The following is a 23,306-nucleotide window of genomic DNA, read 5'->3' as shown; positions in this document are numbered from 1 at the left end:
TTCTTCTTATGAGCTGAAGAGCAGCTGAAGTCAGGATCAGTGGCAGTTTGAGACCAAATGTTCCAGGAGGCCAGGGGGGTGGGGTTTAGCATGTTTTTATGGAGGCACAGAAAAGCATGAAGCAAATAAAAGGGCAAGGGATTCAAATACATTAAGCTGCATGAAGTGAAATTTCGATTCAACTAGGTTTAATTAAAATGATATGTCTTCCTACTGAAAATATTTATTTTTCGGCTTGAAAATGTTCATTTGGATTATTGTTAAAATCTAAACAAAAATCCCTTGGCATGGAACAAAAAGCTACTCAAAAAATTCTGGCTTGCATTCAGGTGGAACAGTGGTTAGTGCATACGACCCAAGCATGAGGGATTTTATCCTCGAAGTGGGGGACCCGGGTTCGAATCCAGCCTGTGGTCCTTTACTGCATACCTCTATGTATTGCTTTTTTAAATGCTTTTTCGTAGCACCTTGAGGCCTTTTTGGTGAAAAGTGCATTATAAATTAAATGAATTATTATTATTATTATTTTATTATTATGTCTCCCCCCCTCTCCCATACCCCTTTTGCTGTCAGCCTACTGTGAGAAAAATGAGCCACAAGTGCCATAAAAACTCAGAAAAAAAATCTAGCTATATAAATATCTAAAAGATTTTGAATATTAACTCAATATACATTCATAATTTAGGAATTTTACACATTCTTTTTCTTAATTTAAGTTAAAATTACTGGTTTCTATAAAATCTGAATTAGAACTCAAGGAAAACTGATTATTTTCTTTAAATTTGTTTTGAAAAAAACATTTAGCAGAAGAAAACTGGGATCCTATCTCAATACCACCGAAGCTATTGTTTTTAAATAATTAGATAATTAGAATTTTTTATGAAAAAAAATGAAATAGATCCAAAGGAACTATCAGAAACCATGTCTTTTCCGGCGCATATCATCATTAGAATTTCTTTTTTAGTATTATGTCTTTGATACAGGGGCCATAATATGATCTACAGGGGCACTGGCCCCCGTTGGCCCCCGTCTAGAACCGCCAATGGTCAGGGGATGAAAAGGTTCATTTTAGTCTGCTTCTCATGGTTTGTTTTAGATACACAGAATATTATTTCTTAACTAAATTATTATTGGTAAATATAAAAAAATAATCAGATATTAATTTATGTGTTCAATTAATATTTATTATATGAATAATTTCATAACCTACATATTATCTAAAAATAAGCAAAGAAGTTTTATCATATGCATTAATTTAAGCTTAAATTAATATTAATACGTTATAAATAAAGTTATTTTTCTACTTTTAATCAATAGTTTGATTAAAAGTAGAAAAATAAAACCTAATGAAAATAAGGTTAAATAATAAACAAATGATTCTGTTTTAAACTTTAAAAGTGTATTAGAATAAAAGTTAAAACTTCTAAAGAAATATCCAGTTACATAAAATTAAATTTGCTTCAGAAATTCACAGCAAATATTGTCTGTTTAAATGTAAAAGAAATGTAAAAGCTTTGATAGAATAATTGGCTTCAAAACAAGATCTTTTAAAAACATATTTAGTTGTTGAGGAGCCGTTCTTTCTTTCTCCTCACAGGAATATTCTTTTTTATTTTATTTTAATGATGAAACAATTTTTGCAGTTTTTTTAAACCAGAACCTGATTCCAGAGATGGAGCAGTAGAAATAATTTAGTCACCATGACAACACAAACATGGAGTCAGGTTGTTTTCAAGCACTTCTGCTGAAAAATGTGTTTGGTTTTAGTTTTCAGAAAGTGTTGAAGTTTGAGCAGAAGGTGATAAAGGCCCAACTCAGATTGGACCTGTAGGATCTGCTCCTTTACTTTCAGTAAACATTGTGCTAATGTGTGGTAATCTCAGCTCTACATCGCCCCCTGGTGACCTTATCAGGGGAGGCCCAGGTGGGTTCTGTTCATATTTGCGCCCCACACCCCCACAGTAAGCAGATGTTTTACCTTCTGTGCTTTCCTCTTCTCAGCCCTCTGGCTCTGATGGTAGATCCGGCTGAAGTTGGAGACGATGACCGGAACCGGCAGGGCGATGACCAACACGCCGCTGAGGGAGCAGATGGACCCAAAGATCTTCCCCATGATGGTCTTTGGTACCATGTCACCGTACCTGAGGAGAGGAGACGTTCCTATAAAACATCTCATGTTTTCTCATGCAGTGAATCATATCAAACTTGGTTTTTTTTTTCACATGGAGACAATTTATTATTTTAACAATAAAGCTTAATTTAAAAAAACTTTAGAAATATCCAATCTCTGATGCTGCAGCTACCAAAACCACTTCCAACTTCTTCTACTGACCCGGTTCTGCCTGCAGAACAGTGCTGGGCTGAGTGTTCAAGCTGAAGGAAAAGCAGCATGTGCTAAGGAACGTATCCCCAACTGATTTTATTTTCCCAGAATTCCTCACTGCACCTCAGTCTTTAGCTAGACATGAAATACTTGATGTTTTACTTTAATAAAAAAAATGGTTAAACAAATATGCACCTTAGTAAAAATGTATAAGGATAACATAATAGTGAAGATACTGTACTGTAAAGTGTTTTAACAATATAAAACTGTGAACCTGGAGAAAAAATGACCAATAAACAGCTATGGACATTTTTACAGTAATGGTTATTTGAAAATAGCAGCAACATCAGAGATGTGCAAAATGACAGCAGGATGTTATTTAATGACTAAGGTAGAAACTGTGCAAAATCAGCATGAATGTAACAACTGATTGAGGTTGTTGGGAACAGTGGTGGTTCTAGAGTCTTCCAGCTGCTTGAAGGAAGGATCTGTGATAAAACTCCATGGTGCATTTAGGGTGCAGCAGTCTGCCACTGAAGGAGCTGTCCAGTTCAGCACCAGCTTCATGCATGGAGTGGGAAACATCCAACAGAAATGTTCATTTAGTTAGCATCCTTTTGTTTCCCAACTCCAGTCCAGAGGGCATCCAATCACAGAGCTAGCCTTCCTGATCAGCTGATCCAGCCGCTTCCTCTCAGCTGATAAGCCACTGCTCCAACAGACAGCTCCACAGAAGTTGATGCCTTAACAGTCATAGAAGGTCTTTAGGAGCGCCCCCTGCAGACCTCAGTCTCCTCAGCAGGAAGAGTATGCTCTGACCTTTATCATACAGAGATGAATGAATAAAATGTTGCTTTAAATTTTTAGTAAACCTGGCAGATCTAGATTAAACTGCTTTTCCTGGATGTGCAGGTGGAGCAGGGATTAGTGGTATGACCCATGTACAGAGGCCTCTGCACGGCTGACCCGGGTTCGAAGCCGACCTGTGTTCCTTGGCTGCATGTCTCTCCCCCTCTCTCAAAATAAATAAAGTGCTTTTCCTTCTAACAGTAAGGAACAGAAAACAAGGGGAGTATATATTTGAAGTCAAAGGATGTTCCTGTGGGCTGTTGCTCTAAATGCAGGGGGAACCTATCTTAGCACAACACTGGCGTAGCGGGTTAGAGACGAGGTTCTGATGGTCATGAGCCGTTCTTTGTACGATGATATAATCCCATCTCAATAATCCCACAAAACTGACTCCTTGTGTATTGTTTCAACCTGAAGCAAAACTTTCAAATGCCACCACCAGCAGATGGTGTTGCAAACAAACCTGCAGATTCTTCTTTGCTGGTATTTGGTGAATTCTTCTTCTGGCCGGCAGACTTGAGATCAGGAATCCGGGATCAAAACCAGAACGATTCTGGTGCAACTGAACGGTTAGAACCAGATCCAATGGTGCCAACAGTAACCCTGAGCTTCCTCTTCATCAGACCTTTGTCTTCATTAAGAGGCCTAACAAATCCACTGTGAGACTGACTGCTACAGGAGATCCTTCCTGCATGAGTACATGTTCTAAACCCTAAAGCTGCTTCAGGGCAGACTTATTCAGAACCAAACCGACGGGTTTAAGTTCCCAACAGTAAAACTGCTTCAGTTCTGCTCAGATTGAAGGATCTGCTGCAACTGGAGGGTAGAAATATTCTGAGAAGCAGTGATTTAAGTCCAGCCTGGGATGAAACATTCTTAAGGCTCCGTGTCACCATGTGACGTACTTACAGACTCAGACTCCCTTCCTGTCTACTTTGATAGTTTTTACATTTGAAATGGTCTGAACCCAGTTCACAGGTTCTGGTCCAATAGGGTCCCTATGAACCTTTGTCCTCCTCAGGAGCTGCAGTTGTGTTTTTATGAATAAATCCTGCTTCTGGAGCTATTCCAGCCATAATTCAGAGATTGTCTGTGAATTGATCAGCAGTGGCTCCTGCAGGAACCGTCCTCTCACCACACATCTTCCTTTATGAAGAACGACTTTAAGGCTGCTGACAGAAACTCGATGAACAAACTAAATGCACATCAACTTTTTCAACCCATCAGCAGAAAGCCGAGCTGATGCAGCATTTCTCCCATCGGCCTTCTGAAGGCTGCAGTTCAGCCAGAGGCCACATGGAGGAGGCAGAGAACCGCTTCTCCTCCACATCCTGTGAGGATCTCCATCAACAGCTCCCTGAGCAGCTGCAGCTGGAGGGAAAACCTTCCTGATAGCATGAAGAAGGTTCTCCTGCATACTGTCAGAATGTGATCTCATCGGGTCACAACCTGCTGCAGACCCTGCAGAGACCCTCATCGGGTCACAACCTGCTGCAGACCCTGCAGAGACCCTCATCGGGTCACAACCTGCTGCAGACCCTGCGGAGACCCTCATCGGGTCACAACCCTGCTGCAGACCCTGCAGAGACCCTCATCGGGTCACAACCTGCTGCAGACCCTGCAGAGACCCTCATCAGGTCACAACCTGCTGCAGACCCTGCAGAGACCCTCATCAGGTCACAACCTGCTGCAGACCCTGCAGAGACCCTCATCGGGTCACAACCCTGCTGCAGACCCTGCAGAGACCCTCATCGGGTCACAACCTGCTGCAGACCCTGCAGAGACCCTCATCGGGTCACAACCTGCTGCAGACCCTGCAGAGACCCTCATCGGGTCACAACCTGCTGCAGACCCTGCGGAGACCCTCATCGGGTCACAACCTGCTGCAGACCCTGCGGAGACCCTCATCGGGTCACAACCCTGCTGCAGACCCTGCAGAGACCCTCATCGGGTCACAACCTGCTACAGACCCTGCAGAGACCCTCATCAGGTCACAACCTGCTGCAGACCCTGCAGAGACCCTCATCGGGTCACAACCTGCTGCAGACCCTGCAGAGACCCTCATCGGGTCACAACCTGCTGCAGACCCTGCAGAGACCCTCATGGGGTCACAACCTGCTGCAGACCCTGCAGAGACCCTCATCGGGTCACAACCTGCTGCAGACCCTGCAGAGACCCTCATCGGGTCACAACCTGCTGCAGACCCTGCAGAGACCCTCATCGGGTCACAACCTGCTGCAGACCCTGCAGAGACCCTCATGGGGTCACAACCTGCTACAGACCCTGCAGAGACCCTCATCGGGTCACAACCTGCTACAGACCCTGCAGAGACCCTCATCGGGTCACAACCTGCTGCAGACCCTGCAGAGACCCTCATCGGGTCACAACCTGCTGCAGACCCTGCAGAGACCCTCATCGGGTCACAACCTGCTGCAGACCCTGCAGAGACCCTCATCAGGTCACAACCTGCTGCAGACCCTGCAGAGACCCTCATCGGGTCACAACCCTGCTGCAGACCCTGCAGAGACCCTCATCGGGTCACAACCTGCTGCAGACCCTGCTGAGACCCTCATCGGGTCACAACCTGCTGCAGACCCTGCGGAGACCCTCATCGGGTCACAACCTGCTGCAGACCCTGCGGAGACCCTCATCGGGTCACAACCTGCTGCAGACCCTGCGGAGACCCTCATCGGGTCACAACCCTGCTGCAGACCCTGCAGAGACCCTCATCGGGTCACAACCTGCTACAGACCCTGCAGAGACCCTCATCGGGTCACAACCTGCTGCAGACCCTGCAGTGACCCTCATCGGGTCACAACCTGCTGCAGACCCTGCAGAGACCCTCATCGGGTCACAACCTGCTGCAGACCCTGCAGAGACCCTCATGGGGTCACAACCTGCTGCAGACCCTGCAGAGACCCTCATCGGGTCACAACCTGCTGCAGACCCTGCAGAGACCCTCATCGGGTCACAACCTGCTACAGACCCTGCAGAGACCCTCATCGGGTCACAACCTGCTACAGACCCTGCAGAGACCCTCATCAGGTCACAACCTGCTGCAGACCCTGCAGAGACCCTCATCGGGTCACAACCTGCTACAGATCCTGCAGAGACCCTCATCAGGTCACAACCTGCTACAGATCCTGCAGAGACCCTCATCAGGTCACAACCTGCTGCAGACCCTGCGGAGACCCTCATCGGGTCACAACCCTGCTGCAGACCCTGCAGAGACCCTCATCGGGTCACAACCTGCTACAGACCCTGCAGAGACCCTGATCGGGTCACAACCTGCTGCAGACCCTGCAGAGACCCTCATCGGGTCACAACCTGCTGCAGACCCTGCAGAGACCCTCATCGGGTCACAACCTGCTGCAGACCCTGCAGAGACCCTCATCGGGTCACAACCTGCTGCAGACCCTGCAGAGACCCTCATGGGGTCACAACCTGCTGCAGACCCTGCAGAGACCCTCATCGGGTCACAACCTGCTGCAGACCCTGCAGAGACCCTCATCGGGTCACAACCTGCTACAGACCCTGCAGAGACCCTCATCGGGTCACAACCTGCTACAGACCCTGCAGAGACCCTCATCAGGTCACAACCTGCTGCAGACCCTGCAGAGACCCTCATCGGGTCACAACCTGCTACAGATCCTGCAGAGACCCTCATCAGGTCACAACCTGCTACAGATCCTGCAGAGACCCTCATCAGGTCACAACCTGCTACAGACCCTGCAGAGACCCTCATCAGGTCACAACCTGCTGCAGACCCTGCAGAGACCCTCATCGGGTCACAACCTGCTACAGATCCTGCAGAGACCCTCATCAGGTCACAACCTGCTACAGATCCTGCAGAGACCCTCATCGGGTCACAACCTGCTACAGACCCTGCAGAGACCCTCATCAGGTCACAACCTGCTGCAGACCCTGCAGAGACCCTCATCGGGTCACAACCTGCTACAGACCCTGCAGAGACCCTCATCGGGTCACAACCTGCTACAGACCCTGCAGAGACCCTCATCAGGTCACAACCTGCTGCAGACCCTGCGGAGACCCTTATCGGGTCACAACCCTGCTGCAGACCCTGCAGAGACCCTCATCGGGTCACAACCTGCTACAGACCCTGCAGAGACCCTCATCGGGTCACAACCTGCTGCAGACCCTGCAGAGACCCTCATCGGGTCACAACCTGCTACAGATCCTGCAGAGACCCTCATCAGGTCACAACCTGCTACAGATCCTGCAGAGACCCTCATCGGGTCACAACCTGCTACAGACCCTGCAGAGACCCTCATCAGGTCACAACCTGCTGCAGACCCTGCAGAGACCCTCATCGGGTCACAACCTGCTACAGACCCTGCAGAGACCCTCATCAGGTCACAACCTGCTACAGATCCTGCAGAGACCCTCATCCAGACACTTAGCCAAGCAGAGCCACTCAATGCTTACATTAAGATCTCAGGACATCATGATTCAACAGATTTTAATCACAGTCCAGATTTTGTTCTTAGAGTTTCTACTGAAAACAACGCTCACTTTCACACATCAGATGATCGTCCTTGTTAACAGATCCGCACATATAACCCTCCTACAGTCAGACAAATAGCTTCATTTTCTCTATTGTTGACTTTAAACAAGCAGGACTTAAATGAGCTCCTCTGATCTAAATCCGACCTCAGAGAAAAAGCAGCTCCTGACATTAATGAATCTGATCTCCTCCACCTGGGAGCAAACAGCTGTGTTTTAATGGTAGGACTGTAAGACAGCAGCAATAAGCCGAGAGGAGGAACTATTAGGGGTCACAGGGTCAACTCCAAATAATCTGAGGTTCATCTTTCTACAGAGAGAAAGTTTAAAACAAGAGGACAATCTTTTATAGACCTCTGAGACAGATGAGACCAAAGCAGATCAGCACAAACATCACACGGCACGGCGGTGGAGGGGGGATGATGTGGGCCCCTTAAACTCTCTGATGTTCATTGTTTACAAAATATTATGGGTCCAAACTGGGTCATCAATGGAAGCATAATCCAGAACACATCTTCAACAGGAAGAAAGAATCAAAGGGATTCATTGGTCTAGTCTGCTTAAACTGTTGAGATGGATCACCTCTTCCTGCAAACCTTCAGACCAGGATGTGACTCGCTCTACGGCAGGGGATCAGTTCCCTTCTGTAAATCTGCCCCTGATTACCTCCCCTTTTTGATATGATCATCATTTTTCCTTTTCTCTGAAAACTCCAAAGGTCTTTGTGGCTCCAAAAACCATTTATGTAAACAATCCAAAATGACAAATAATCCATTAGATTTTTAGTTACAGAAATATTCATATGCATTGATTTATATCTGCATTAAAAAACACAAAAACTTTGGAGTGAATGTTGGTTTCATAATTACTTTAAGAGAGTTATGTGAAAGGAAAAATAAAAAAAAGGAAACCAGAAAAAAACTTTGAAAAACATCTCGAAAAAAAGGTTTTGAGAGCAACTTTGTTGTTTTCTTAGATTTTGTTTATTCAAAGAAATGTTTTCATATCTTTTTTCTATGTTTATTTTATCAAACTTACTATATTTTAAATTTTTGTTTAGATGTATTTCCAATTTAATTTTTCAGATTGAGTTTTACAAATATATTTTCAACCCTCCCTCATTGATCAGTAAAAACGCCCTATAAACAGAAATGCGTATTTTCCTCCCTCACTCCAGAGGAAAGCCCCCCAAGTGAATAGAGAGCGTGATCTGGAGAATGCACTTTGAAAACAACTAAATCCATAAAACTGAATCTGAAAAAGAGAAATTTGAAAAAATAAAAACTGAAAAAAATTTAATATGAGAAATACAATTTTTGGAAAAAATCAAATGTAAGAAAAGAAAAAAAAGTCTCAAAACCTTTTGATATTAAAATGCTTTTCAAAATCAAATAAACAAAATATGTTCTTTAATGCAAAAATAATAGAAGAAAATTCCCTCCTTAAAAAACAAACAAACAAAAAATACATCCTGATGATCAGTTTGGGGAAGTAAGCATGTTTGAACCATCTGATCTCCATGGTAACCGTCTCTGGCCTCAGCACCTGATCTGAAGCAGTTTTAGATTACATAGCCTAATACCATATAGATCTCTAATGATAGATTATACATTTATGTTTAAATATATAAATATAGATTTAGCAAAATTAGTAAACAAACAATAAATACCAACTGAAGGTTTGAAGCTTTGGACACATTCAAGGTTTTTCTTTAGAAACATAATTTTGGAAATTCATATCCATGTTTCCACAGCAGATTTATTTGAACTATATAATTCTATCTCACCAAGATATGGATCATCCCATAATAATCACAGCGACCCAGCTCTTCCTGACATCCTAAACAGCTTCTTTACTCTCTGGAACTAACAGAAGGTCTGAACATCATCCTGACGTTGATCACGAGCAACAAAGGTTCCCACTTGTCTCATTAAGGAAAGACTACATCAAATATGAGCCTCGCTATCGCTTTATGCTGCTTCTTCTATTTTTTGGTTCAAGCAAAAAAAGAGAAACAGATTTTTTATTTTTTTTTGGTTTCAAATGAAAAAAAAAAAAAAACTGCCTGAATGTCCACTGACCCTAAGCTGTGTGTGTTTCCTCAGAGGATAGGGGTTAACTGGTGCTAATGTGAGCAGACATTAAGAGGCGCTGCTGAGAGGCGCTGCTGAGACCTCTAAGGTCCCTGAAGCTCCTGAATCTTCTGCTTCACATCAATTTATTTCTTTTGTTTCAACATCCATCTTCTCTGACCTGCTAAAGTGTGAAAAAATCCTCAGTTTTAACCTCAGAGTCGACCCAAAACGTCCAAATCAGAGATGCTTTGTGTTGATTATGCTCAAAAAATTTAGAAAATCTAAACTATATAGAGTCAAGATCTAACGGTGAGTCTAAACACTCAAAGCGGATCTGTGCATCTGTGCAACACTAGTTAAAAAGATGGGAGATGTTTTCATTTCAATTTTATATAAAATATCCTGGCCAGTTCAAATTATTTTAGGATTAGATGAAGCGACAGATGATTCACAGGCATGAGTGAATAAATCTCAATCTCATCATCATTAGAGGAGGATGTGGGAATAAAAAACTGTAAACTCTAAAATCATCACTTATCCGACTCAACAAGATGGTGAAACTAATCAAAGCAGCATGTTCAGGCAGACCAGCATTTAATCCATCCCTTTGGAGAGCAATGGGGTGCCAGCGTGCGGCCCCCAGGCAGCAGTGTGGGGTTAAAGATCTTTGCTCAGGGACCCAGAGTGGCAGTCTGTGGGAGTGGGGGTTGAACCTCTGGATTCCAAACTCTATGCCCTAACCACTAGGCCACCACTCCTGCTTATCTATATAATTAACTTTAAATCTCAGAGGTGAACCTGCTCCTGTTTCAGCATCAGAGTCAGAATAAGTTTCCATCAAAATTAGGAAATTTTTCTGGTCCTCACTCCCTTCTTTGTTAGCATATGGATTTAGCACTAAGGTGTGAGTTTAGATTCAGGTTAAGTTCATGTAACCACTGGTAATGGTTTTGGTTATTTTGCAGGTCATGGTGTAGAAAGGGTTGAAAATGACTGAAAATCTATGGAATTTCATCACATGTTCCTCACTGCTACTAGCAGAACCGGAATGAGAGTGTCTGGCTTCAGCGAAGGTGAAGACTTTCTCCTCGCTGCTCCTGAATCATTCATGTCTCCATGTGAACAAACGGCGCTCTGCTGCAGGAACGCTGTTAACAGGAGGAGTTCTACAAACAGACACACTCTGCTGTTTTCATAAATCTGTGTTTTCCTGTGTGCACAAAGGGCAGCCAGTTATTAACTCCTGCATCTGAGTGACAGAGGAGGAAAGCTTGGAAGCTTTTCTTCATCATTCAACACATCTGGTTCTTTTCCAGCGCTGTCTCCAGAACCTCAGCTTCCAGTCCAGATCAGAACCTTTTTTTTCCCACCAAGTTGAAGCCGTTCGCAGCATCTTCACAATGTTAAATCTGCGGCTCAGTTTAAGCAGCTTTCAGACTATCAGCCACTGTTGAGTCGGATTAACGACGTGTTTACTTTGCATCATCTGGGTCCACATAACTGGATTAACTGCAGTGGGTCTGACAGCGAGCCAGACTGCTCAGGAACGACTCCTTCACCTCAAACTGAGTTCATTTGTTGCTGCTGATGTCGTTCAGTCTTTCTGTGTCCTTTAGCGTACAGGCGTTACACCAGCCTGATTAAATAACCAACCTGAAAGAGACCAGAGCCAAATAAAGTCCAAACCAGCGCAAAACTGCAGCGGTCTGAATGGAGACTAGTGACTAGTTACAAGAAACATGTTAGAAAACCCACTTTAACCAGTTTAGAGCCAAGGCAGGAACGAGGTTCAAAAACTGATGATCCACTGATCTTAGCTCCACCATCCATTCAGATCCGAGACAAAACCAGCTGGAACCATTTGGTCTAGAAAAGATGCAAAACCAGGTCAAAATAAATAACCATAAAGTTAATAATAATAATAAAGTTAATAATAAATAACCAAAAAGAGCAGTTAAATGAGAAATACCAGTAAAATCAGTCTGATTCCAAGCACCAGTCCAAAACCGGTTCAATTCCAAATGCACGTAGAGCTAGAGACCTGTCTGGACCTCCAGAACCAGTAAGTTTTCCAGAGAAGCCTCACAGATTCTGGATCCGTTTCCAGCACAAAAATCCTTGGACCGTCTATCAGAGGTCACAGATTAGCGGACGGCGGTCCGGATCCGGATCCACCTGTTGGCTAATCTGGACCCAACCTGATTTAAAAAATGTTTTTATATTGAGTTTTTACAGAACTAGTGGCTTGTTTTTATGTACAGTAGGCTGACAGGAAAAGGGAGAAAGGACCACAGGCCGGCTGCGTTCCCGGGTCGCCTGTGTCGAGAACTAAGCCCTCCATACATGGGTGCGCTAACCATTGCACCCAGAAAAAGTACGCCCCTAATTTAAAACATTTAAAAATCATTGCATGTTGTCCAACGACTGTCTAACTTCACTTGCGCCACTTCTCCTGTTAATACAGTAAAGCCCTCCGGAGCGTCCGGTCCACAGGTCCCTTGAAAAACGGAATCGTTCAATACTTAGAAATAAAAGTACCTGTCTCATATTTAGTGGAAAAGGAACGCACTTTGTCCCGTATTACTGTGAGAGTATAAAATAGTCAGTAAAAAGCTAATGAAATGAAGAACAAAGGGACATTCGATACAAAACTGATCGTAAACGTGTTCCCTGGACCTGTGCTGCGTTGTGACCAATGAGCTGACAACATATGTGTAACGATCCAGAATCCCCTCCTCCCATTGGTCGAGCTAAGTGTTGCTCACAGAGAAGATAGTGGGAGACAACAGAGCTGTATGGGGGACGAATAGAGTAATTTAAATGCTGACGCTGCTTTTGGGGGCGGTGCATCTTCGATGCTCCTCCTCCAAAAACAAAAAGATGCAGAATTATAGGGAGGAATGGGGAAAAAAAAACAAATACCTGGTTAAAAAAGTCAGTGATAATGAATATAAAGCACACTGCAAATATGCAGCTAATTCAATGCAGATTTGAGTCAAAAAGTTAAAAAAAATTATTTTTCACACATAATCACCACGCCAGGAGGGGTAAAGGTATTTCCAGTCAGCTGGCACACACATGAGGTGTCCCTTTTTTTTGTTCAGGGAGTTGGCAACCCCAACTACACATGATCCAAATGATCCAATGAGCTGCTGTCAGTCTGGGTTGCTGCTGCTGCTACTTTTAGACACAGCAGGCAAACCTGTGGCAAGCCGGGCGATGGGAAAGAAGGAGAAGATGATGAGAAAAAGAGAGCAGAGAAAGTGTGGACTGCTGGAAGAACTGTGGTGAACTGGTGAAAGAAAAGTGAAATGGTGCTCAAAGATGACCCTGCACATTTAGAGGATGTTTGGCTCAACCTGCTGCTGTGAAGCAGGATTCTCCACCATGAACAGAATCAAAAATAAATATGGATCCAGGCTTAAAATGAGCTCCTTGATACGTGCTTTAGAATGGCTTAGGTTCCATTCAAACCCAGGTTTAAAGCCTTGCAGGGCAGCATAAAGCCCACTGCCAACATTAAGACAGAAAAAAGAAAGAAAAACGGTCAGTTCAGGTGTTTTATAGAATATGTGAATCAGGAAATTGTCGATATACCAAACTGAACGATTGTTGTCCTATACCTCAAAAAACACCTTAGATTTTAAAATTGAAAGATTTTCTATTAGTTTTTTACATTTTCTTTTATTTAAAAAGTCAACGTATAACATGGATGCAAAAACAACAAATTTTATTTCAGTGTTAAATTCTGTTTAAAGTAACAGATTGCAATTAAAAATGTCTCCGGACCTTTACTGGTTGATAATTTTCTTTATTCGGACCCCGCTGATTTTAAATTGGTTGAAGAAGCAGAACTTTACCAGAACCGGAAGGAACCTGTGAGGAATATCAGAGCATATGGTGTTGAATCGGTCCAACCAGAATCCAAACCGTTGACATTCCCAGGATGTTTCAGTCCCATCAGGATTAGTTCTGATTCTGCTGCTGCTTTCAGTCCCATTCATTAAGTTCTGATCCACATTGTTATTCTGAAACTCTTAATTCCTTCTGATACAGCCAACACGCTCCGGTTCTGTTCCATCCTAATCCGATCCTGGGGAGAAGGAGTGAGGAGGGAGCTGCATAGTATGGAGATGTTCCCAAGCTGTTGATGTTTCTGCATTAATGAGCTCCAGAAATAGATCTGCTCACCGGGTCCATCCATCTCTGTCAGCTGGTTCTGAGTGTGTTTGAGCAGTTTTGAGGTGGACTGACATTCGTCTCGAAAACCCAACACAGATTAAAAGACAACAGACCCGACTGCTGACCCGATTCTTGCCTCCACACAACTCAGACCGGAATGTCTGATGAACCAGGGAAAATAGTAGACCAAGTGGGTCTGTAGAACTGGAACAGGACCACAGCATCTTTAAATTCTCTATCTATATCTATAAATCATTCCTCTGGCTTTTTATATGGTCTGTGTCCAATTTTCTCCATCATCCCTGAGGTTTGTCTATGGGGATTTGGAGATTTTATCATTGTTTCAAACAGGAAATCTGTTCAGAAACTGGAATCAAAATAGAGTCAGAGCTGATCAGAATCACAGACATCAGGGGGAATCCTGTCAGAGTCACAGACATCAGCTGGAATCTGGTCAGAGTCAAAGACATTAGCAAATATCTTGTTAGTTTCACAGACATCAGTGGCAATATGGTCAAATTCACAGACGACAGGGGGAATCGGGTCAGAGTCACAGACGACAGGGGGGAATCTGGTCAGGGTCAAAGACTTCAGTGAGAATCTGGTCAGAGTCACAGACATCAGTGGAATCTGGTCAGAGTCACACACGAAAGGAGGAATCTGGTCAGAGTCACAGACGACAGGGGGAATCTGGTCAGAGTAACAGTCATCAGCAGGAATTTGGTCAGAGTCACAGACATCAGTGGGAATCTGGTCAGAGTCACAGACATCAGCAGGAATCTGGTCAGAGTCAAAGACATAAGTGGGAATCTGGTCAGAGGTCACAGAAGCTGGAATCTGGTCAGAATCACAGACGTCAGCAGGAATCTGGTCAGAGTCACAGACATCAGTGGGAATCTGGTCAGAGTCAAAGACATCCGCTGGAATCTGGTCAGAGTCACAGACATCAGTGGAATCTGGTCAGAATCACAGACGACAGGGGGGAATCTGGTCAGAGTTACAGATATCAGCGGGAATCTGGTCAGAGTCAGAGACGACAGGGGGAATCTGGTCAGAGTCACAGACATCAGGGGAATCTGGTCAGAGTCACAGACGACAGGGGGAATCTGGTCAGAGTCACAGTCATCAGCAGGAATCTGGTCAGAGTCACAGACATCAGTGGGAATCTGGTCAGAGTCACAGACATCAGCTGCAATCTGGTCAGAATCACAGATGTCAGCAGGAATCTAGCCAGAGTCAAAGACATTAGCAAATATCTTGTTAGATTCACAGACATCAGTGGGAATATGGTCAAATTCACAGATGACAGGGGGAATCGGGTCAGAGTCACAGACATCAGTGGGAATCTGGTCAGGGTCACAGACGACAGGGGGGAATCTGGTCAGAGTTACAGACATCAGCGGGAATCTGGTCAGTCAGAGACGACAGGGGGAATCTGGTCAGAGTCACAGACATCAGCGGGAATCTGGTCAGAGTCACAGACATCAGCGGGAATCGGGTCAGAGTCACAGACGACAGGGGGGAATCTGGTCAGGGTCAAAGACTTCAGTGAGAATCTGGTCAGAGTCACAGACATCAGTGGAATCTGGTCAGAGTCAAAGACATTAGCAAATATCTTGTTAGTTTCACAGACATCAGTGGCGATATGGTCAAATTCACAGACGACAGGGGGAATCGGGTCAGAGTCACAGACGACAGGGGGGAATCTGGTCAGGGTCAAAGATTTCAGTGAGAATCTGGTCAGAGTCACAGATATCAGCAGGAATCTGGTCAGAGTCAAAGACATTAGCAAATATCTTGTTAGTTTCACAGACATCAGTGGCAATATGGTCAAATTCACAGACGACAGGGGGAATCGGGTCAGAGTCACAGACGACAGGGGGGAATCTGGTCAGGGTCAAAGACTTCAGTGAGAATCTGGTCAGAGTCACAGACATCAGTGGAATCTGGTCAGAGTCACACACGAAAGGGGGAATCTGGTCAGAGTCACAGACGATAGGGGGAATCTGGTCAGAGTCACAGTCATCAGCAGGAATTTGGTCAGAGTCACAGACATCAGTGGGAATCTGGTCAGAGTCACAGACATCAGCAGGAATCTGGTCAGAGTCAAAGACATCAGTGGGAATCTGGTCAGAGGTCACAGAAGCTGGAATCTGGTCAGAATCACAGACGTCAGCAGGAATCTGGTCAGAGTCACAGACATCATTGGGAATCTGGTCAGAGTCAAAGACATCAGCTGGAATCTGGTCAGAGTCACAGACATCAGTGGAATCTGGTCAGAATCACAGACGACAGGGGGGAATCTGGTCAGAATTACAGACATCAGCGGGAATCTGGTCAGAGTCAGAGACGACAGGGGGAATCTGGTCAGAGTCACAGACGACAGGGGGAATCTGGTCAGAGTCACAGTCATCAGCAGGAATCTGGTCAGAGTCACAGACATCAGTGGGAATCTGGTCAGAGTCACAGACATCAGCAGGAATCTGGTCAGAGTCACAGACATCAGCTGGAATCTGGTCAGAATCACAGACGTCAGCAGGAATCTGGCCAGAGTCAAAGACATTAGCAAATATCTTGTTAGATTCACAGACATCAGTGGGAATATGGTCAAATTCACAGATGACAGGGGGAATCGGGTCAGAGTCACAGACATCAGTGGGAATCTGGTCAGGGTCACAGATGACAGGGGGGAATCTGGTCAGAGTTACAGACATCAGCGGGAATCTGGTCAGAGTCAGAGACGACAGGGGGAATCTGGTCAGAGTCACAGACATCAGCGGGAATCTGGTCAGAGTCACAGACATCAGTGGGAATCTGGTCAGAGTCACAGACATCAGCAGGAATCTGGTCAGAGTCACAGACATCAGTGGGAATCTGGTCAGAGTCACAGACATCAGCAGGAATCTGGTCAGAGTCACAGACATCAGCTGCAATCTGGTCAGAATCACAGATGTCAGCAGGAATCTGGCCAGAGTCAAAGACATTAGCAAATATCTTGTTAGACTCACAGACATCAGTGGGAATATGGTCAAATTCACAGATGACAGGGGGAATCGGGCCAGAGTCACAGACGTCAGTGGAATCTGGTCAGAGTCAGAGACGACAGGGGGAATCTGGTCAGAGTCACAGACATCAGCGGGAATCTGGTCAGAGTCACAGACATCAGTGGGAATCTGGTCAGAGTCACAGACATCAGCAGGAATCTGGTCAGAGTCACAGACATCAGTGGGAATCTGGTCAGAGTCACAGACATCAGCAGGAATCTGGTCAGAGTCACAGACATCAGCTGCAATCTGGTCAGAATCACAGATGTCAGCAGGAATCTGGCCAGAGTCAAAGACATTAGCAAATATCTTGTTAGACTCACAGACATCAGTGGGAATATGGTCAAATTCACAGATGACAGGGGGAATCGGGCCAGAGTCACAGACGTCAGTGGAATCTGGTCAGAGTCACAGACGACAGGGGGAATCTGGTCAGAGTCACAGACGACAGGGGGAATCTGGTCAGAGTCACAGACATCAGCAGGAATCTGGTCAGAGTCACAGACATCAGTGGGAATCTGGTCAGAGTCACAGACATCAGCAGGAATCTGGTCAGAGTCACAGACATCAGCTGCAATCTGGTCAGAATCACAGATGTCAGCAGGAATCTGGCCAGAGTCAAAGACATTAGCAAATATCTTGTTAGACTCACAGACATCAGTGGGAATATGGTCAAATTCACAGATGACAGGGGGAATCGGGCCAGAGTCACAGACATCAGTGGAATCTGGTCAGAGTCACAGACGACAGGGGGAATCTGGTCAGAGTCACAGACGACAGGGGGAATCTGGTCAGAGTCACAGACATCAGCAGGAATCTAGTCAGAGTCACAGACATCAGTGGGAATCTGGTCAGAGTCACAGACATCAGCAGGAATCTGGTCAGAGTCAAAGACATCAGCTGGAATCTGGTCAGAATCACAGACGTCAGCAGGAATCTGGCCAGAGTCAAAGACATTAGCAAATATCTTGTTAGATTCACAGACATCAGTGGCAATATGGTCAAATTCACAGACGACAGGGGGAATCGGGTCAGAGACACAGACGAGAGTGGGAATCGGGTCAGAGTCACAGACAACAGTGGGAATCTGGTCAGTCACAGACATCAGCGGGAATCTGGTCAGAGTCACAGACGACAGGGGGAATCTGGTCAGAGTCACAGACATAAGCAGGAATCTGGTCAGAGTCACAGACGACAGGGGGGAATCTGGTCAGAGTCACAGTCATCAGCGGGAATCTGGTCAGAGTCACAAATATCAGGGGGAATCTGGTCAGAGACACAGACGAGAGTGGGAATCGGGTCAGAGTCACAGACAACAGTGGGAATCTGGTCAGTCACAGACATCAGCGGGAATCTGGTCAGAGTCACAGACGACAGGGGGAATCTGGTCAGAGTCACAGACGACGGGGGAATCTGGTCAGAGTCACAGACATCAGGGGGAACCTGGTCAGTCACAGACATCAGCGGGAATCTGGTCAGAGGACAGGGGGCAATATGGTCAGAGTCACAGACAACAGGGGGCAATCTGGTCAGAGCCACAGACATCAGGGGGAACGTGGTCAGAGTCACAGACATCAGCGGGAATCTGGTCAGTCACAGACATCAGGGGGAACGTGGTCAGAGTCACAGACATCAGCGGGAATCTGGTCAGTCACAGACGACGGGGGGGAATCTGGTCAGAGTAACAGACATCAGGGGGAATCTGGTCAGAGTCACAGACATCAGCGGGAATCTGGTCAGAGTCACAGACGACAGGGGGGAATCTGGTCAGATTCACAGACATCAGTGGGAATCCGGGTTAGAGTCACAGATGACGGGGGGGGAATCTGGTCAGAGTCACAGACTTCAGGGGGAATCTGGTCAGAGTCACAGTCATCAGCGGGAATCTGGTCAGAGTCACAAATATCAGGGGGAATCTGGTCAGAGACACAGACGAGAGTGGGAATCGGGTCAGAGTCACAGACAACAGTGGGAATCTGGTCAGTCACAGACATCAGCGGGAATCTGGTCAGAGTCACAGACGACAGGGGGAATCTGGTCAGAGTAACAGACATCAGCGGGAATCTGGTCAGTCACAGACATCAGCAGGAATATCTGAAATCATTCTCAAAATCTGAAAAAAACTGCTAACAAATTCAAATACATTTGATTTAGCCTGGAAATGAAATAAGCCTATATAAAATCCAATTATTTTTCTAACCTCTGAAATATTCATATTGAGTATTTACTTGAATTTAAAGTAAGCTAGGCTACATTCTGGCAATAAATGAGTTCAAACTATTCTAACAGGTCCGTCGAAGTGAAGCTATTTACCATTGATTGGACGACAGGGATTATCTAGGGCCTTTTAGGACAGCCAATAGCGGCCTTTCTTGCTGGGGAGTTGGCAGCACTGGTGAAGAGATGAGAGGAGCAGAGAAGAGAAGCTATTGAAGAAAGATTTAAAATTTTGACCCAAAAAGTGTTCAAATATATGAATAATTAAATTGAAATGGGTCTTAGAGTTTACAAAGTTGTTGTTCTCTGCATATCCCATACTGCTGAGTTCTTTCTATATTGTGGCTTTTTGAAACAAGTTTGTCAAGAAGAGCCAGCATCATTGCAGCTTTGCATAATTCTGCAGGCAACTGTTAGGACAGCTCAGTAACAGGACTAGGGGGATATTTTATAATTTGTATTTATATGGAAAAAATATAGTTTTGACTGATACCATCCCCCCTCAACTCAAGTACTGGTCACAGACATCAACGAGAATCTGTTCAGAGTCACAGCAGGAATCTGTTCAGATTCCCAGACATCAACAAGAATCTGTTCAAAGTCACAGCAGGAATCTGTTCAGATTCCCAGACATCAACGAGAATCTGTTCAGATTCCAAGACATCAATGAGAATCTGTTCAGATTCCCAGACATCAGCGGGAATCTGTTCAGATTCCCAGACATCAACGAGAATCTGTTCAGATTCCCAGACATCAACGAGAATCTGTTCAGAGTCACAGCAGGAATCTGTTCAGATTCCAAGATATCAACGAGAATCTGTTCAGAGTCACAGCAGGAATCTGTTCAGATTCCAAGACATCAACGTGAATCTGTTCAGAGTCACAGCAGGAATCTGTTCAGATTCCCAGACATCAACGAGAATCTGTTCAGATTCCCAGATATCAGCGGGAATCTGTTCAGATTCCCAGACATCAACGAGAATCTGTTCAGATTCCCAGACATCAACGAGAATCTGTTTAGAGTCACAGCAGGAATCTGTTCAGAGTCACAGCAGGAATCTGTTCAGATTCCGGGACATCAACGAGAATCTGTTCAGAGTCACAGCAGGAATCTGTTCAGATTCCAAGACATCAGCGGGAATCTGTTCAGATTCCCAGACATCAACGAGAATCTGTTCAGATTCCCAGACATCAGCGGGAATCTGTTCAGTTTCCCAGACATCAACGAGAATCTGTTCAGATTCCCAGACATCAACGAGAATCTGTTCAGAGTCACAGCAGGGATCTGTTCAGAGTCACAGCAGGAATCTGTTCAGATTCCCAGATATCAACGAGAATCTGTTCAGAGTCACAGCAGGAATCTGTTCAGATTCCCAGACATCAACGAGAATCTGTTCAGATTCCCAGACATCAGCGGGAATCTGTTCAGATTCCCAGACATCAACGAGAATCTGTTCAGATTCCCAGACATCAACGAGAATCTGTTCAGAGTCACAGCAGGAATCTGTTCAGATTCCAAGACATCAACGTGAATCTGTTCAGAGTCACAGCAGGAATCTGTTCAGATTCCCAGACATCAACGAGAATCTGTTCAGATTCCCAGATATCAGCGGGAATCTGTTCAGATTCCCAGACATCAACGAGAATCTGTTCAGATTCCCAGACATCAACGAGAATCTGTTTAGAGTCACAGCAGGAATCTGTTCAGAGTCACAGCAGGAATCTGTTCAGATTCCCTTGACATCAACGAGAATCTGTTCAGAGTCACAGCAGGAATCTGTTCAGATTCCAAGACATCAGCGGGAATCTGTTCAGATTCCCAGACATCAACGAGAATCTGTTCAGATTCCCAGACATCAGCGGGAATCTGTTCAGTTTCCCAGACATCAACGAGAATCTGTTCAGATTCCCAGACATCAACGAGAATCTGTTCAGAGTCACAGCAGGGATCTGTTCAGAGTCACAGCAGGAATCTGTTCAGATTCCCAGATATCAACGAGAATCTGTTCAGAGTCACAGCAGGAATCTGTTCAGATTCCCAGACATCAACGAGAATCTGTTCAGATTCCCAGACATCAGCGGGAATCTGTTCAGATTCCCAGACATCAACGAGAATCTGTTCAGATTCCCAGACATCAACGAGAATCTGTTCAGAGTCACAGCAGGAATCTGTTCAGATTCCAAGATATCAACGAGAATCTGTTCAGAGTCACAGCAGGAATCTGTTCAGATTCCAAGACATCAACGAGAATCTGTTCAGAGTCACAGCAGGAATCTGTTCAGATTCCCAGACATCAACTAGAATCTGTTCAGAGTCACAGCAGGAATCTGTTCAGATTCCCAGACATCAGCGGGAATCTGTTCAGATTCCCAGACATCAACGAGAATCTGTTCAGATTCCCAGACATCAGCGGGAATCTGTTCAGATTCCCAGACATCAACGAGAATCTGTTCAGATTCCCAGACATCAACAAGAATCTGTTCAGAGTCACAGCAGGAATCTGTTCAGAGTCACAGCAGGAATCTGTTCAGAGTCACAGCAGGAATCTGTTCAGATTCCCAGACATCAACGAGAATCTGTTCAGAGTCACAGCAGGAATCTGTTCAGATTCCCAGACATCAACGAGAATCTGTTCAGATTCCCAGACATCAGCGGGAATCTGTTCAGATTCCCAGACATCAACAAGAATCTGTTCAGAGTCACAGAAGGAATCTGTTCAGATTCCCAGACATCAGCAGGAATCTGTTCAGATTCCAAGATATCAACGAGAATCTGTTCAGAGTCACAGCAGGAATCTGTTCAGATTCCAAGACATCAACGAGAATCTGTTCAGAGTCACAGCAGGAATCTGTTCAGATTCCCAGACATCAACGAGAATCTGTTCAGAGTCACAGCAGGAATCTGTTCAGATTCCCAGACATCAGCAGGAATCTGTTCAGATTCCAAGATATCAACGAGAATCTGTTCAGAGTCACAGCAGGAATCTGTTCAGATTCCAAGACATCAACGAGAATCTGTTCAGAGTCACAGCAGGAATCTGTTCAGATTCCCAGACATCAACGAGAATCTGTTCAGAGTCACAGCAGGAATCTGTTCAGATTCCCAGACATCAGCGGGAATCTGTTCAGATTCCCAGACATCAACGAGAATCTGTTCAGATTCCCAGACATCAGCGGGAATCTGTTCAGATTCCCAGACATCAACGAGAATCTGTTCAGATTCCCAGACATCAACAAGAATCTGTTCAGAGTCACAGGAGGAATCTGTTCAGAGTCACAGCAGGAATCTGTTCAGAGTCACAGCAGGAATCTGTTCAGATTCCCAGACATCAACGAGAATCTGTTCAGATTCCCAGACATCAGCTGGAATCTGTTCAGATTCCCAGACATCAACGAGAATCTGTTCAGAGTCACAGCAGGAATCTGTTCAGATTCCCAGACATCAGCAGGAATCTGTTCAGATTCCCAGACATCAGCGGGAATCTGTTCAGATTCCCAGACATCAGCTGGAATCTGTTCAGATTCCCAGACATCAACGAGAATCTGTTCAGAGTCACAGCAGGAATCTGTTCAGATTCCCAGACATCAGCGGGAATCTATTCAGATTCCCAGACATCAGCTGGAATCTGTTCAGATTCCCAGACATCAACGAGAATCTGTTCAGAGTCACAGCAGGAATCTGTTCAGATTCCCAGACATCAGCGGGAATCTGTTCAGATTCCCAGACATCAGCGGGAATCTGTTCAGATTCCCAGACATCAACGAGAATCTGTTCAGAGTCACAGCAGGAATCTGTTCAGATTCCCAGACATCAGCGGGAATCTGTTCAGAGTCACAGTAGGAATCTGTTTAGAGTCACAGACGACAGTGAATCGTTTCAAAGTCACAGGCATCAGTGGGAATCTGTTAAGAGTCACACGAATCTGTTCTGAAAAGAGGACCTTCTCCCACATAGATACTCATTTAAAAACACAGTTCCTAGTTTCCATTTTTCACCTAAAAAAGTTGATGATTTTTCATTTCTTTCCTTTGATCTGAACTCCAGCTCGGAGTACAGTTATGAATCATAATATAAAATTCAATTATTTGAAA

General features: G+C 45.0%; 1 protein-coding gene across 1 annotated transcript in view; it reads right to left on the bottom strand.

Moving 5' to 3' along the window:
* kcnd2 (potassium voltage-gated channel, Shal-related subfamily, member 2) overlaps positions 1 to 23,306 on the bottom strand; it is a 57,897-nt gene that overhangs the window by 9,473 nt on the left and 25,118 nt on the right. Inside the window, exon 2 of the mRNA XM_038301484.1 lies at positions 1,979 to 2,141. Coding sequence (XP_038157412.1) covers positions 1,979 to 2,141 — 163 coding nt within the window. The remainder of the gene's footprint in view (positions 1 to 1,978; positions 2,142 to 23,306) is intronic.

The sequence above is a fragment of the Cyprinodon tularosa genome, unplaced genomic scaffold (assembly GCF_016077235.1).
Source record: "Cyprinodon tularosa strain WSP-4 unplaced genomic scaffold, ASM1607723v1 ctg469, whole genome shotgun sequence".
Taxonomy (NCBI): Eukaryota; Metazoa; Chordata; class Actinopteri; order Cyprinodontiformes; family Cyprinodontidae; genus Cyprinodon; species Cyprinodon tularosa.
The sequence above is the reverse complement of the archived record's forward strand: the minus strand, read 5'-3'. Positions and strand labels throughout refer to the sequence as shown.